Here is a 16202-nt window from a genome sequence, read left to right on the forward strand (position 1 = left end):
GGAGGTGGAGCTTGCAGCGAGCAGAGATCGAGCCACTGCACTCCAGCCTGGGTGACAGAGCAAGACTCCGTCCAAAAAAAAAAAAAAAAAAAAAAGAAAAAAGAAAAAAAGAAAAATTCAATGTCCCCAAAACTGATCTAAAGAGAAATGCTTGTCTTGTAATTGTATGGAGTCAGTAGTCAACAATGTTTCCATGAAAATAATGTCAGAGCCAGGCAGAATCACTTTAAATTTCAAGCATTTAATAAAGAATAAATGAAGCCAATATCACTCATGAACATAGACACCAAAATCTTAAACTACTGGCACCTCCAATCTAGAAATACATAAAAAGGGTATGTCATAAGCTAGTTGGATTTTTCTAAAATCGCAGTGCTTTACCAACAGTCACCACATGAACAGATTATGGAAGAAAAATACCATCATCACAACAGATGAAGAAAGACATTTAAAAACTTAAAAATTCGGAGAGATTTCAGATTTTTGAGGGAAGAAGCTAAGAACAACAGAAATAAAAGGGAACCCCTTAAGCCCATATTTGGTAATATATGTTTGGAAATATACCTGATGTGAAGCTTGGCGATGTGGCAGTGATGTTGTTTCTACCCCGATTTAGCATTTTACTGCATTTCTCAGCCAAGTAGTAAGGAAGAAAAATGAAAGTAGAAGGACTGGAAATAAGAAAGAATACTTTTATTGGCAGACGGTGTGATTGTGTGCATATAAAATCCAGTGAATCCACAGACGCTAGTATACTTTTATTCACATTTCTGTTTATAATGCTATGTTTTGTCAATGGAAGAATGATAAGATTCATAAATATGGAAAGGAGAGCTTTATTTTTCATAAAGGATTGTAGCCTGCAGGGTGGCCGTTCTGACAAGCTGGGAAGCATAGCTCCCCAGCCAGAAACTAGAAATAGACACTTCAAGGGTCCAAAGAATAAGACAGGAATTTAAGCTGGATGGGGTGGCCAGATATACATATTCAATGAGCTATAGAGAAAATAATGCATATTTATGAAAGGAGAAACATATATATATATGCAATTCAGCTTCATGCCTCTCTGTGACCCATGTTCAAAGATGGCGGCATCAGCATGATCCCAGGGTGGAGTGTTGTGCTCTTTGACATCCAAAGGTGAAGTAGAGGACACAAAAACCCTCACTGGGCATTCGTCATAGACTGGCCAGGATCATTCCATAGTTGGTGGTCTCTCATCAGAAGAAAAGCTCATCTGTTGTTATGCTGAAACTGCTAAAAGAAGGGAGAGCAGTCAAGCAGTTGGTTGATATAAGTGGTGGAATCTTTTGAAAGGGCTGGTTTTTTTGAGCTCTTACAGAAGAAAGCTTAATGATAGTGAAGGAACAGGTATAACGAGCTGTGTCTGACCTCCCATCCTGTCATGGCTGAGAACTCAGTTTTATTTTTTTTGAGACGGAATTTCGCTCCTGTCACCCAGGTTGGAGTGCAATGGCTCAATCTCAGCTCACTGCAACCTCTGCCTCTCAGGTTCAAGTGATTCTCCTGCCTAAACCTCCTGAATAGCTGGGATTACAGGTGCCTGCCACCATGTCTGGCTAATTTTTAGTAGAGACGGGGTTTCGCCATGTTGTGTAGGCTGGTCTTGAACTCCTGACCTCAGGTGATCCACCTGCCTTGGCCTCCCAAAGCATTGGGATTACAGGCAGGAGCCACTACGCCCAGCCGAGAACTCAGTTTTCTCTTGGGTCCCCTTAGTCAAGATGTGGTCTGTTCAGTAAGTTGGGCCCTTAGAATTTTATTTTTATTTCTCAGTTTCATAACAGAGGAGAAAAGCTATTCTTTTTTATCTTGTCCAAATTAAACTTTCAGTAATTTAAAGACTATCAATACAGTATCTATATTTTTAGAAATATTTTTTACTATGTGTGTATGCATATATTTATGTGTATTCCAGATTTACAATACCTAGCTTTACCTTGTTTCATTTTGATAATTCTTGTACTATACTATTAATTAGGCAACGCACTTTAAAATTAAACATTGTGTCTCTGGTAAGGACTAGTTAATTCCAGAAGCCCAGAGATAGACAGGGGCTCACTGTTCACTTCTGTATTCCCTCTGTTCTCAAGTGGGTAATTGTGACGATACAGTTATTAAGGGTAGACTGTAAAGACTGGTTAAGTCCAGAGCCCAGGTTGATGGGAAATACCCTCTTCAGGATAATAGAAGAAAGGGGGGATGCCTTCTTTTTTATTTTTTCCTTTTTTCCTCCTCTGTTCTCTCTTCCCAGATGGGTAGTCATGTCTTCATATCACAGGACATGCCCCTTGGATGCATCCCCTAAAAGTGGGAAAAATTTAATTTCTCCAAAACGTAAACTATTTGGCTTAATAATGAACTAGGAGAAAATTACAAGTCAGCCTTGGAACCCAGTGCCCCTGTGCAAGAGGTCCTCAGATTAGCCTCTTCAGTCTTTCATAACTGAGAGCAGAACAGGAAGGATAGGGCTTTAAGCCTGTTGGGTAGGGCAAATGGCATCCCTTCCCCTCAAATAAAAGATCCATACCCCTTTTTATTACTTAAGGGACCAATTACCATTCTCCCACTGGTCCTTGGTAATGTCTAAATACCTCACACCTCTTTGGGGCAAAAATATAATCTCCAAGATCAGTGCTCACTGAATATTTACCTTTCCTCTAAATTCATCTTTCTCTCTAATAGCCTTATTTCTCCCAGGAAAGCTACCTAAATCATTAACCAATAGCTTCAACCTAGAAAGCCCTACCTCAGAGGTTTAGAAATATCCCACACTTATTCAGAAAAGTCCTAGCAAAAAATCTAACTGAGCAATCTCTTGAGGGGGGATAACTTTTTTTTCTCATTCAATTGTCACTTTATTGAAAGATGGTAGAATTACAAATTTAAACTATAGCCTGCTAATTTTTAGTTAGGCAGCAAGTTTTAATCTAAGGCAAACTGCTTATTCAGAAGTGATTATGGAACAACTCAGATGCAGAGTAAGAAGGATGAGAAACATCTGACTGGCTGATAGATTTCATTCTCTCACTATATGAAATAAACTTTTCATTTTTAGGAGAGGTAAACTATAACTTCAGTAGACACCAATACAGAAATATTTTGTCACCTAGACTAGTTTCCATTTAGTCAGTCAACTGTTTCTAGCTATCTCAATTGGGATAGATACATTTACATAACTGGCTGTGCTTGGGCCTTCTTTGCCAGCAGCTTAAGGTCTGTAATGCACTTGGTAATTGTCTCCTTTTCCTGCTGTGCAGAGATGCTCTGCACCAACCACGTGCTTCTCCACCCAATTTATAATGTGCTCTTGTTCCTTTCAACACATCATGTTCTGCACAGATATATGATAGTCCAGGCAATTTTTTCTCTGCCCCTCCATGAATGACTTCTGACTTCCCTTCTTGAATTTTCCTTTCTCTGAGCTACCTGTGGAGGCTTTAAATGTTTTAAAAACTGCTTGCCACCTCTTTAAAAGCACCTCATGGTTAAGTCATAACCTTAGTTAAGATTTGTTTCGCCTGTGAGGTTACTTTTGATAATGTTTAAAGGCCAGAAATATTGTTCATTTGGCCTGGATAAAGTAGGGTAATAAGAGATGTAAAATGATTTTTTAAAGAGCGCTATGGTTAAAAGTCAGCTTAATTAAAAGCAGATAGCCAAGCAGATACATATATTAATGGTTGAAATGTTCATGAATATCAAGTGGAATGAGAGTTAACTGAACGCACTGAATAGAAGAGTGAAGTAATCTTTTTGACTTTTTGCAAAATCCTTTGTTTTTCAGAGCCAAGAAAACATTTCTTTTGAGCTATTTACAGCTTTTCACAATTGAGTATACTCCTGTGAACAAAATTTGGAGCACATTTGTTTCTCTCTGATTTCTCCAGAATTTGGAAACTATATGTGAGTATTCTTAATGTGTGGCAATATAGTTATTTGCATAAATGCAATTAGAATGTTTTCTTTTGCAACAGGACACCATTAGAGAAATTGGCTGTTTTACCAGGACTTTGACTGGAATGGCATGCTTTCCTTTAAGGAAATCAAGCTTGACTTATAGGGCCAATAAAAGTTCCTTGGGGAGACTGGCCTCATACCTTGTCTACAGAGTCCCTGTATGGGGACCTAACCTGTGGTGAGTAAAGGATGTCACTGTCTAACAGGCCCAGGTGCTCCAAGTTATCTAGAGACCTCAAGAGGAGAGAAATCTACCCTTCTCATAGGTATTTGAGGGTACAAACCCATGGCTGTGCTTGGCTTTTAAAATGTCTTATCTGAGATTTCTTATGGAACAGAGTTCCATCAAAGCCAATTTTAAAAGCCTATGTAAAAATAATTATCCTTGCTGCATTTTATGCAATCAGGCCAAATATGATAAGACTAAAGTTTGTTTTACAAACAAATCATTCCTATCATGATTTTAATAAAAAGGAGGACTGTAAAGAGAAAAACTATATGTCACAATTTATGGTACACCTACTCTTACTTTCTAACGTCATCAGTTCTAAGCTTTTGTCTGCATTGTAGCCTAACCTTGCTTATTTCTGTGAACCAACCGGTGATCTCTCACTGCAGCTCAGAAGAAACAAAACAGATGGGTAACTTAAAAATCTGGACCAATATTCTAGTTCTGGGCACACTGAAATAAGTTGGCAGCCCAAGTCTTAGCAGGCATGACCATGGCTACCAGTTAACTGGGCATCTTGGCAGCCTCAATTTTTTGGAGCTGTCCTTATTCCCTTATTTTGCTTTGGCGTATGTCTTCTAAATCTAGTAACATGATCTGTCTCCTGTCGCCTTCAGGCCATCAAGCTCCAGATGATCCTCAGTGTGGGATACTGTCCTCTCAATATTCAAGAGGCACCCCTCTACAGGGGACCCCTAGACTGCCCATTAGTGGGACAGGAAGGCAAACTCCTGCCCCTGTCTCCCTTGGACCTTGCTAGATACTACTTTCGCCAACCCACGGAGTCATCCTCCTACCCTGACAGCTAGCAAAAGGCCAAGACATGCAGAACCACCACATCCCCTTTGTCAGCGGGAAGCAGTTAAATAAGACTGACCTTTATCTAATTTCTTTCAAAGATTTGAGGTCTTGGGCTCTTGAGGGTGAAAATTTTACAGGTAGTTAGACAGGCATGAGACAGGCAGGAGAGGTCTCTCCCCCACCCCCAGGAAAGCCGGGTGATGGTTCAGCAAGTTTCACATTGCCTCTGTAAAGGCAATAAACTGGCCACTGGGGCCAGGGAGAGGCCATTTTCTGATGATCCATACCTGTTACACTAAAGTGTTAATTGAATGCAGATGCCAGGGAGCAGCAAATTCTGGGGCATGTGCATCAAGAGACAAAATGGTGGAATATGTCCTGGGGTTACTCCACCAGAAAGGCGAGGAAAAGCCTCAGATGGGTACACACACAACTCCCTAAACACACTTTGTGTGCTTATTTTTCAAGCACTGCACATGTGGGCAGACTGCCCTAAAAGAAGAATCATGGAAAAGGGGTCACCCTATAAAGTCCTAAGATCAAAGTTAAAGACCACACTTGACCTTCACGTCCCAACTTAGGTTTCTTCCAAACTTACTTTCCTTTCTTTCCTGTTCTAAAGTCCTTTAAAATAAACATCCACTCCTGCTCTGGAAAAAACAATGAAACGTTGTGCCTCATAAATCTCACATGTATCTATAGATCTAGCTCATTCTTATTAACTGTGCTAGCTTATTACTTTATACTTTATTTTGATTCTTCATCAGTCAACTTGATATACTGTGTTTCTATGGCTGTGTATTCTTTGGAACACTTGGAAGAATTTCTATGTAGGATGCATCTAATAGAGAATTGATGGGAAATTTCAGCTTTTAACGCAAGTTGCCTAATTCATATTATAATATATGCTTTGACAAAACTCTGGAATCTTTGAGAAATAATTCTACATGTCAAAGACCAAAACTATTAAAAAGACCTGGAAGTTCAAAGACACTTGATCTTTTCTAAAAAATCAGGTCAGCACCTGACATTCAGAGACTCACCTGGGTACTTCAGATCTTTGTTGGCCTTGGCGTCACATCCCTAGATGATTGGGTCACAAACTCTGGATTCCTGGGCAGCAGCTGTCAGCTAAGAGGGCTGGTGGGGGTTGCTTCAGCACAGCAACTTCCTGAGGCTTTTCAGAGTCCTCTTGTACTGTTTTGTTTTCTTCCTTTTTCTAGAGACAAGGTCTTGCCATGGTTCCCAGGCTGGTCTTGAATCCCTGGGCTCAGAGAGATCTTCCTGCCCTGGCTTCCCAAAGTGCTAGGATTACAGGTGTGAGCCATTGTGCCTGGCTTTATGTACTGTGTCTTTAAATGCCTTACACTTAAAAGCTCCTGCCTTTATATTGGGCTGCTTTTGAGATGTACAAAGGCCAGGCTGATGTTGCCGCAGCTCCCTTCACAGGCAGAGCTTCTTCGGTGGAGCTGGCTGCTGAGAAGATACAGCTGGGTCCTGGTAGGCCATGCTTCACATCCTGGAGATACTGCTCTGGTCCATGGAGGAGAGAGTTTTGTAAGAGTAGCCTTTAGAACCCCCCATCCAATTGTCACTGCTGTGGGACTTTGTGGTTACTCTGTTCTTGTTGGCTATATTGCCTCTGAGGGGAACAATGCCTGAAGCAGGGGCTGGGCAAGAGCCTCCTTTTTCTGAAGGCAAAATGTCATTAGACTTTGCATGATGTGGTTTGAGCAATGCTCCTGCAATCTTTGTGCTTGCTAGTTTTTCAATCCATATTATATGGAGTCAGACTTGTCAAGGCCACCATAAACTACATGGTCACGAGCTATAACACATGTGGACACTGTAGACAGTTTTAGTTTTCTTCTTTTTTATTTTATTTTTCATAGACAGGGTCTCACTCTGTCACCCAGGCTGGAGTGTAGTGGAATGATCACAGCTCACTGCAGCCTCCACCTCCCAGGCTCAAGTGATCTTTTCACTCTGCCTCTGAAGTAGCTTGGACCATAGGCACAAGCCACTATGCCTAGCTAAATTTTTTGGTTTAGTTTTATATTTTTGTTTTGTTTTGTTTGTAGAGATGGGATCTTCCAATATTGCCCTGGCTGGCCTCGAACTGCTGGGCTCAAGTGATCCTCCTGCCTCAGCCTCTTGAGTAGCTGGGACCACAGGAGCACACCATCATGCCCAGCTAATTTTTTAAAAAAGTTTTTTTATAGAGACAGAGAGTCACCATGTTGCCCAGGCTTTTCTTGAACTCCTGGGCTCAAACAACCTCACCTGGCTTTTTTTTTTTTTTTTTCTTTTATTAATGTGGAGGCTTCTGGTAAGGGCTCTGCCTTGCACTACTGTGTGGGTGACTGGGGTTCTCTGACACTTAGCACTACTTTGCAGAGCTGCATCCTTGGTTCCCTGCTGCAGACCCTTGCCTACTCCTCACCTTAAAGTTGCTGCCCTTGGGCCCTGGGTTGCTCTGAAGCCCCTTCCTGCATATCTTGCCCCAGAGGCAGCAGGGGTGAGTCGGCAGCTATTTGGGGAGGCACCTGCTGCAGTTGAGAGCACAACGGCTTTCCATTATTCTGAGGCAGTTGACTCTGCAGCTGTGACTGAGCCGAGGGCCACTGCTTCCCTAGATCCCAAGGACCCGAGTCCATCGGCAGCCGCTCCTGGACCATCATCCCCTCTAAGTAATTCTGAGGCTGTTGGTGCTGCTGCGGGTGATACTGCCAATCATTCTGCTGCTGTTCTTGCAGCAGTGAGAAAGAGAATGAGCAATGACAATGGTCTTTCTTCACCCCATATGCACCTTGAGCATAATCCAAAAGGAAGGGACTTGCATGCTGGCTTTCCCTGGTTTCAGTCCTTTCTCCATGAAAATATGGCACAGAAGATGGAGGAGGATGAAGGCATACTGCAGAGTTGTAGCTGAGAAAACGATAGTCAGTAAAATGCCCACTTCCTGTGTCACCACCATACTCCAAAGCACAGCGTGGTTGCTTTTCAGTGCCTGTGACCAGATGGTAGCTCTGGGAGGCCACCTGCTGACTGGGAATCCCCGGTTTCTCCAGATAAGAGCACTGGGGGCCCACCTGTTGACTGAGAATCTCTTGGTTCTCCAAAGAGAAGCAATTGTAGCCCATCTGTTGACTGGGAATCCTCTGTTTCTCCAGAGGGGAGCAACCAGCTGTACTCATCAAAACCCCCTGGGCTCCAGAGAAGCTCTGCTCTGTGGCATAGTTAGGAACTGCAGGCTGGGCCTCCTGACAGCTTAAAAATGGATGGGCTCGGACTGGAAAATAATGCTTTTTCTGAAGAACAAATAATCTGTGTCTTTCTGCAGGTGGAAGTCTGGCTCTTTTATTTTGGAACCAATTCTAGAGGGAAAAGATAATATTATTTTATTGACTCTACTTATCTGAATATATTCTTGTATGCATTCCTTAATGTAGGAGGATTTTTCTATTTAAGCCTCTTCCAAACAGAGTCCCTGACTTGCCTGCTGACATTAAAGCATATAAATAATAAAGGCAATCTATCCTAGGAGGCACATGTGGTAACACAGGTCACGCACTGTGCATTTCTAGAACCATAACCTCCTTCACTGGAGACAGTGACACCATGGTTTACATGTAAACCGTGGCTTTCCAGAATCTCTCCCCAACCTGTTTGTGACCCATATGTGATGTTCTGCTTGTTCACGGAGAAACTCACTCTGTGCTACAGAAGAGGCTCCCAGCTGTCCCACCTAGTCGTGCATTGTTCACACAACCCTGCTACTTTACTCATACTCTCCCGGTAAGGAGAATTAGTGGTGTGTTTTCTGACATCCACATTTCTGTTCCTTTTCTTGACTTTTTTTTTTTTGGAGATAGAGTTTTGCTCTTGTTGCCCAGGCTGGAGTGCAATGGTACAATCTCGGCTCACTGCAACCTCCGCCTCCTGGGTTCAAGTAATTCTCCTACCTCAGACTCCGAGTAGCTGGGATTACAGGTGCATCACCATGCCTGGCTAATTTTTTTGTATTTTTAGTAGAGATGGGGTTTCGCCATGTTGGCCAGGCTGGCGCTGAACTCCTGACCTCGGGTGATCTGCCCGCCTCAGCCTCCCAAAGTGCTGGGATTACTTGTGTTTTACAAAAAATACAAGGTGCTGGCATGAGCCACTGCACCTGGCCCACTTTTCTGTTTCTTATATGCACATAATTCTTACATGCATTGGTTCACAGGTTACAACTAAAGAGTAGAATTGTTTGAATAACTTCCTGAGCATATATTTGTTGTATGACTCTGCGGGAAAAAAAAAGAAACCATTTTTCCTCTGCTCTCATACCACAACAATCAACAGGGAAAGGCTTGTGTGAGCAAATGTGTTTTTCCACACACCAGGCCAACAGTTCTGCAGTACACACAAGCTGGGCGTCCTTCAATTCTATTCTGACACTATATACCTGGAAATACTGTCAGATCCCACAGGTCGAGGGCTCAGTCCTGCAAGACTGCCCCTCCTTCAGATGCCAGTTGCAAGTCTTGGCTTCTGAAACTTTTGACTGACTGGCTTCAGGTCAGGGCTACTGTTGACCTCCTATCTGGGTTTGATTAACTTGCCAGTGTGGCTTACAGAACTAAGTGAAACACTCAGGTTTACCAGTTGATTAGAAAGGATATTACAAAGGATATAGATGAGGGGATGCATAGGGTGAGATATACGGCAAGGGACGCAGAGCTTTCCTGCCTTCCCTGGATAAGCCACCTCCAGGAACTTCCACATGTTCAACTATCTGGACCCTCTTCAAACTCAGTCCTTTTTTTTTTCCTGGAGGCTTTATTATATAGTCATGATTGATTAAGCCATTGGCTATTGGTGATCAATTTAACCTTCAGCTCCACCTCCTCTCCAGAAGTTGGAGGATGGGGTTGAAAGTCCCAATTTTCTAATCCTGCCTAGATCTTTTCAACCCTCATTCTGAAGCTACTAGGGGCTACCACCCATCAGTCAGCTCACTAGCAGACAACTCTCAGATTTAAATCTTAGCTAAGTGCTCTCCCAACCCTTCAGAACTGCATATTCGACTGTTCACTTAGTGTTTCCACTTGGATGTTTATCTTACATATGAAACTTCATGTGTCCAAAATGTAAATTTTGATTTATCTGACACACCTGCTCCTCCCTAGGTCCCCTCCTTAGTAAAAGGCAACTCTCATCTTCTATAGACTTAAGTCAAATGTCCAAGTAACCTTTGAGTCCACCTTATCTTTCACAGCATATCCCACACATGGTAAACTTTGTCAGCTTCATCTCAAACATCTACAGTCTCATTAGTCCCATCCATCCGCACAGCTAGCAAGCTGGCCCAAACCACCGTCACCACCACTAACTACAGCAGCATCAACTCATCCACTGCTTCCAAATTTGCCTCACTGTAGTCTGGTTTTCACAATACATACCCACTGTATTTTCAGAAGTACATAATACTATTTCTTATGCAATGAAATGCTATATACTGCTTAATTTTTTATATTTTCATATTGTTGTGTGCATGTATACAATTTTCTCTGAAATTGGTTATGGATACCAATGTCTGAGGATGTCTCAGGCCCTCATACATATGAAATGGTGTGGCATTTGCATATATACTATGCATGTTCTCTCATATGCTTTAAACCATCTCTAGATGACATACAATACCTGATATCTAATATAACACAAATGCTACATAAATATTTCTTATTCTGTATTGTTTTAAAATTTGTATCATTTTAAAATTTTTGTATTGTTATTTGCGCTCCCCCGCCAACCCCGACCTCCCCTTGTTTTTGAAACAGAGTCTCACTTTGTCACACAGGCTGGAATGCAGTGATGTGATCAGGGCTGGAAGTGAGAGCCACAGCACCCATCCTATTTTCATTTTTTAACTTTCCAAATCTGCATGCGGACCCAGTGGATATGGAGGATTAACTGTATATACATATATATTTTGATTGCTCTCTCCCATTTCTTTGAATTCTGTACCTTCGTATCCAATCCCCTGCATTCTACCTCCATCTGTACTCATTGCCCTTTAATTTTATAGGAAACAGCTGGATGTGGTGACTTATGCTTCTAATCCCAGGACTTTGGGATGCTGAGGCGGGTGAATCTCTTGACCCCAGGAGTTCATGACCAGCCTGGGCAACACGGTAAGACCCCAGTTTTTACAAAAAATACGAAGCCCAGCGGGGTGTAAGACCTCATTTTTTACAAAAAAATACGAAGCCCAGCGGGGCGGTGTGCTCCTGTAGTCCCAGCTACTCAGTGGACTGAGGTGGGGGAATCATCTGAGCCCGGAAAGTGGAGGCTGCAGTGAGCCGTGATTGTGCCACTGTAAATCCGCCTGGGTGACAGGAGTGAGACCCTGTTTCAAAAAAAAAAAAAAAAAAAAAAAAAAAAATCTTGAACTTACATCTATTACATTCACTGGACATCCAAATTTGTTGGCCAGTGTTTTCCTAGTTGTGTAATCAGGATAACAGGTTTCGCCAAATATTTCCTTAAGTTCCTGCAATAATTCTTCAGAAAATTTATGTCGGCGTTTTGTTTTTCTTTGTTTGTTTGTTTGTCTTTCTTCATTATGATGATTCTCTTTGGCTGGGAAACCTGACAAAAGTATCAACAGAGAGAAGAACATTGGAGAATGTTGGTAATTACCAGACCAAAGAAGAGTTCCAGTGTTAGCACCATTGATTCCCTCCCCTTCCCAAGGTGAAATCCAGGCGTGACCTCATAGCTACTCACAATAAAATTACAAATGAAAGCATGAATTGGCTAACTCTAGGCCTATGAGCCAGATCCAGCCAGTTGCCTCATTTTGTAAATAGAGTTTTATCGAAACACCAGTCACATTGATTTGCTTATGTACTGTCTATGGCTGTTTTCAAGCCACAGTAGCAGAGTTAGTTGAGGCTCAAATGTGTCTAGGGTCCACACAGCCTAACATATTTACTATCTGGATTAGAGAATTTATCTTTAAAATTAGAACTAATTGCAGAAGAATATTTTATTATTTCATCACTGTAATGTACAAGAGGAAAAACTCATCTATACTGATTGAAAGGCACGATATGGGCTACTGAGGGAACGCAGTCTGAGCCTGAAAGGAAGCGAACGGAGACCTTTGGGTGCCACTACGTTCTCTTTATCTGAGTGCTCTCTGAGTTCCATGAGTGTAGTTGGTTTGTGAACATTCATTAAATTAAACATGTATAAATATTCGCTATTTTAAGCATGCACACTATATTTCAATTAAATCCTTCTTTTTAAATTTATTTTGGAGACAGTCTCCCTCTGTCGCCTAGGCTGGAGTGCAGTGGCGTGGTCTCAGCTCACTGCAACCTCCGCCTACTGGGTTCAGGTGATTCTTGCACCTCAGCCTTTGGAGTAGCTGGGACTACACGTATGCACCACCACCGTGCCTTCCTAATTTTAAAAAAAATTTTGAGATGGAGACTCGCTCTGTCGCCCAGGCTGGAGTGCAGTGGCGCCATCTTGGCTTACTGCAAGCTCCGCCTCCCCGGTTCACGCCATTCTCCTGCGTCAGCCTCCCGAGTAGCTGGGACTACAGGCTCCCGCCACATCGCCCAGCTATTTATTTATTTTTGAGACAGTCTCCCTCTGTCACCTAGGCTGGAGTGCAGTGGCGTGTCCTCAGCTCACTGCAACCTCCGCCTACTGGGTTCAAGCGATTCTTGCACCTCAGCCTTTGGAGTAGCTGGGACTACACGTATGCACCACCACCGTGCCTTCCTAATTTTTAAAAAATTTTTGAGATGGAGACTCGCTCTGTCGCCCAGGCTGGAGTGCAGCGGCGCCATCTTGGCTTACTGCAAACTCCGCCTCCCCGGTTCACGCCATTCTCCTGCCTCAGCCTCCCGAGTAGCTGGGACCACAGGCGCCCGCCACCATGCCCGACTCATTTTTTGTATTTTTAGTAGAGTCGGGGTTTCACCGTGTTCGCCAGGATGGTCTCAATATCCTGACCTCATGATCCATCCGCCTCGGCCTCACAAAGTGCTGGGATTACAGGAGTGAGCCACCGCGCCTGCCTGGCCTCTTTTTTTTTTTTTTTTTTTGTGGCGATAGTACTTTGCTCTACTGCCTAGGCTGGTTTCAAACTCTGGAATTGATCCCCCTGCTTTGGCTTCCTTGTTTTATTAATTGTTACTCTGCATTTTTACTGTAGGCCTACAGCCAAAGTCATACTAAATTGGATAAACACTTAAATGTACATATTAGAAAGTTATAATCAATGACCTAAGTTTCCAAAGAGAGAATTTACTGAAAATGTACAAAATTATCAAAAGAGGAAGCAGTAGGGAGGAGGAAAATTAATGAAAGAGGTAAAACTCATGAGACAATTGAGAAGGTTAAGAAAGATACACAAGAACTGGTACTTTGTAATGGAAAGTAATACATCTTAATAAAATTCTGTAGGATTCATTAAGTAGTTCATATACTCTTTTCTCCACTTAAAGTGTCGACTTTAAAATTTTAGGTAGATGTCACTTGTAGGGGACTCACGGCTGCCATTTTACATTTGAAATTCAATAGTCCAACTTCAAAGTACCCATGGCTGTTCTAACAATTTATCAGCGAAAAACAGCTGCTGCTCCAACAATCTGTACCTCTAACCGTGTTTGTGCTTTAAACTTGGACTTGAAAAAAAGCAAGGAGGCCGGGCGCGGTGGCTCAAGCCTGTAATCGCAGCACTTTGGGAGGCCGAGACGGGCAGATCACGAGGTCAGGAGATCGAGACCATCCTGGCTAACACGGCGAAACACCATCTCTACTAAAAAAAAATACCAAAAAACTAGCCGGGCGAGGTGGCGGGCCCTGTAGTCCCAGCCACTCGGGAGGCTGAGGCAGGAGAATGGCGTAAACCGGGGAAGCGGTGCTTGCAGTGAGCTGAGATCCCGCCACTGCACTCCAGCCTGGGCGACAGAGCGAGACTCCGTCTCAAAAAAAAAAGAAAAAAAAAAAAGAAAAAAATCAAGGCATGTAGCATTACCAAAGAACGGAGAAAAAGCTGATGGGAACTTACCACCTGAAGTGCCGTCCGAACTCATCTTGGGTAGAAGATCTGGACTCCACGGAGATCAGAGAGTAACTGAGCAGCTCCCAAGACACAGGCTTTATGTAGGGTCAAGGTGACCCACCCTTTTCTTAAATACCTTTCAATTTAATCCCCTCATTAAATATTTAACACCTGTAGAAAGAAACTTGAATTAGATTGAGTAGAAGTACAGATTCTACTAGGCGATTTTGCCTCTTTAATAATACCTTTCTAAATATGACTCGTTTAATTATTTTGATTTGGTTACATTAGTTTCTACATTATAAGAATGTCCTTACCTTACTTCGTATTTTTTGTTTTCCTCGGCTCTTCTGAAACTCATGTCTTTTCATCATTTCGATGTAGAGCAGTCAACCTGGCTGTGCTACACTCCCTATTTTTTCAATAAACCGTGAATCTAGGCGTGGCTGTGAAGGTATTTTGTAGATGTGATTAGCTTATATAATCAGCTGGCTTTCAGTAAGTGAGAATATTTTGGGTAAACTGAGTGGGTTCAATTCAATCAGTGAAAGGGCTTAAGAGCAAAACTGAGGTTTTTCTGGAGGGAAGCCGGAAAACACATCTGGCTGGGCGTGGTGTCTAATGCCTGTAATCCCCGCACTTTGGGAGGCTGAGGCAGGAGAATCACTTAAGCCTTGGAGTTCAAGACCAGCCTGGGCAACACGGCGATACCCTTATTTATATGAAAATTTAAAAAATTCCCACCTGTGCTCAGCTGGTGCCTCAGGCGTTTCTGACTGCTTTTTCAAAGGGCTTGCCACAGACTTTATTCCTGTCTATCCAGCCCCTACAATTATAGAAGTAAGTTCTATATTGCTATGATCTGAATGTTTATGTAGCCTCAAAATTCGTAGGTCAATATCCTCCCCCACAAGGTAATGGTATTAGGAGATGGGGCCTTTAGGAAGTGGTTGAGTCACGGGGGTGAAGTCCTCTTCAAAGGGATTAGTGCCTTTATCAAAGAGAGCAGAGAGGGGGAGGGAGGGAGGAGACCTCTGTGATTCTTCTGCCATGTGAGATTAGAGTGAGAAGATGGCTGTCCAGGAGGAAATGGGCCCTCACCAGACACCAAACCTGATTGTACTTCCCCATCTCCAGAACTGTGAGAAATTTCTGTTGTTTATAAAGTAGCCCGTCTATGGTATTTTGTTATAGCAGCCTAAATGGACTAAGGCACATATATGTCTCTCTATATATGTATGAGTATGTATGTGTATTGTATATGTATTTATATATTTATAATATAAACACACACACATATGTTTTATATAGCTCACTAGTTCACTATGGGATTTGACTTGGGAACACTACTGTTTCTCTGATTGAACCCTGTATGATACAGACCTTGGTATTGGAGGTGGTTCTATAAGAACAGAACCTTACAGAGATATATATGCTTATAAATATACAACTAAAAATAGGTATACTTTAAGTTATATATACGTCTTCTTTTTATATAAGGACTCCAGTTCCAGTGGTAAAGAGAGCACTGGTAGTCCATGGCACGATGTGGCAAACACTGCCATTGAACAACCCCAGCTGAGTGCCAAACTTAACCTGCAGCAGCAACCAACACTGAGTCCTTAGAGTGCTAACATAGGGACAGATGCATTACACTGGACCATTTTCTTTGTGGAAGGGTCACTGCATCGTTCTTATTGGAACAGATACTCTGGAGACAGATTTACCTTTCCTGAATGTAACACTTCATCAGAATTACTATTGCGGACTTAGGAATGTCTTATTAATCCTTATAGCATTGACTTTGGTCAAGGAGCTCACTCCACAACGAATAAAGTGTGGTAATGGCTAGGAGCGGTGGCTCACGCTTGTAATCCCAGCACTTTGGGAGGCCAAGGCGGGTGGATCACCTGAAGTCAGGTGTTTGAGACCAGCCTGGCCAACCTGGTGAAACCCTGTCTCTACTAAAAATACTAAAATTAGCCAGGCGTGGTAGCAGGCGCCTGTAATCCTAGCTACTCAGGAGACTGAGGCAGGAGAATCACTTGAACATGGGAGGCAGAGGTTGCAGTGAGCCAAAACCGCACCATTGCACTCCAGCCTGGGTAACAGAGCGAGACT

At 42.6% G+C, this 16202-nt stretch overlaps 1 protein-coding gene and 1 long non-coding RNA gene across 2 annotated transcripts; one reads left to right on the plus strand and one right to left on the minus strand.

Annotated features, from left to right (window-relative positions):
* The first annotated feature begins 2395 nt into the window (after window positions 1-2395).
* LOC139359919 (uncharacterized) lies at window positions 2396-12858 on the plus strand. Its single transcript, XR_011616578.1, has 3 exons — window positions 2396-3927; window positions 11085-11190; window positions 11658-12858. It is a non-coding gene; the product is annotated as an uncharacterized lncRNA (long non-coding RNA).
* LOC105491255 (cytoplasmic polyadenylated homeobox like) lies at window positions 7430-14470 on the minus strand. The gene is made up of 3 exons (XM_071084989.1): window positions 14088-14470; window positions 11454-11647; window positions 7430-8388 (listed from the first exon to the last, which is right to left on the minus strand). Exons 1-3 carry the CDS (start codon window positions 14110-14112, stop codon window positions 7456-7458), a joined length of 1152 nt encoding a protein of 383 aa, XP_070941090.1. The 5' UTR covers window positions 14113-14470; the 3' UTR covers window positions 7430-7455.
* Between the last annotated feature and the right edge of the window lie 1732 nt (window positions 14471-16202).

This window comes from Macaca nemestrina, chromosome 18, assembly GCF_043159975.1.
Source record: "Macaca nemestrina isolate mMacNem1 chromosome 18, mMacNem.hap1, whole genome shotgun sequence".
Taxonomy (NCBI): Eukaryota; Metazoa; Chordata; class Mammalia; order Primates; family Cercopithecidae; genus Macaca; species Macaca nemestrina.

Coding starts and splice junctions, on each gene's coding strand:
- LOC105491255 (XM_071084989.1), bottom strand. CDS start 14,112: ATGAGTTCGGACGGCACTTCAGGTG. Junction 11,648..14,087: donor TTCGGACGGCACTTCAGGTG/GTAAGTTCCCAT, acceptor TACTTTTGTCAG/GTTTCCCAGCCAAAGAGAAT. Junction 8,389..11,453: donor GTCCAGTGAATGTAATAGAT/GTAAGTTCAAGA, acceptor TTTTCCCTCTAG/AATTGGTTCCAAAATAAAAG.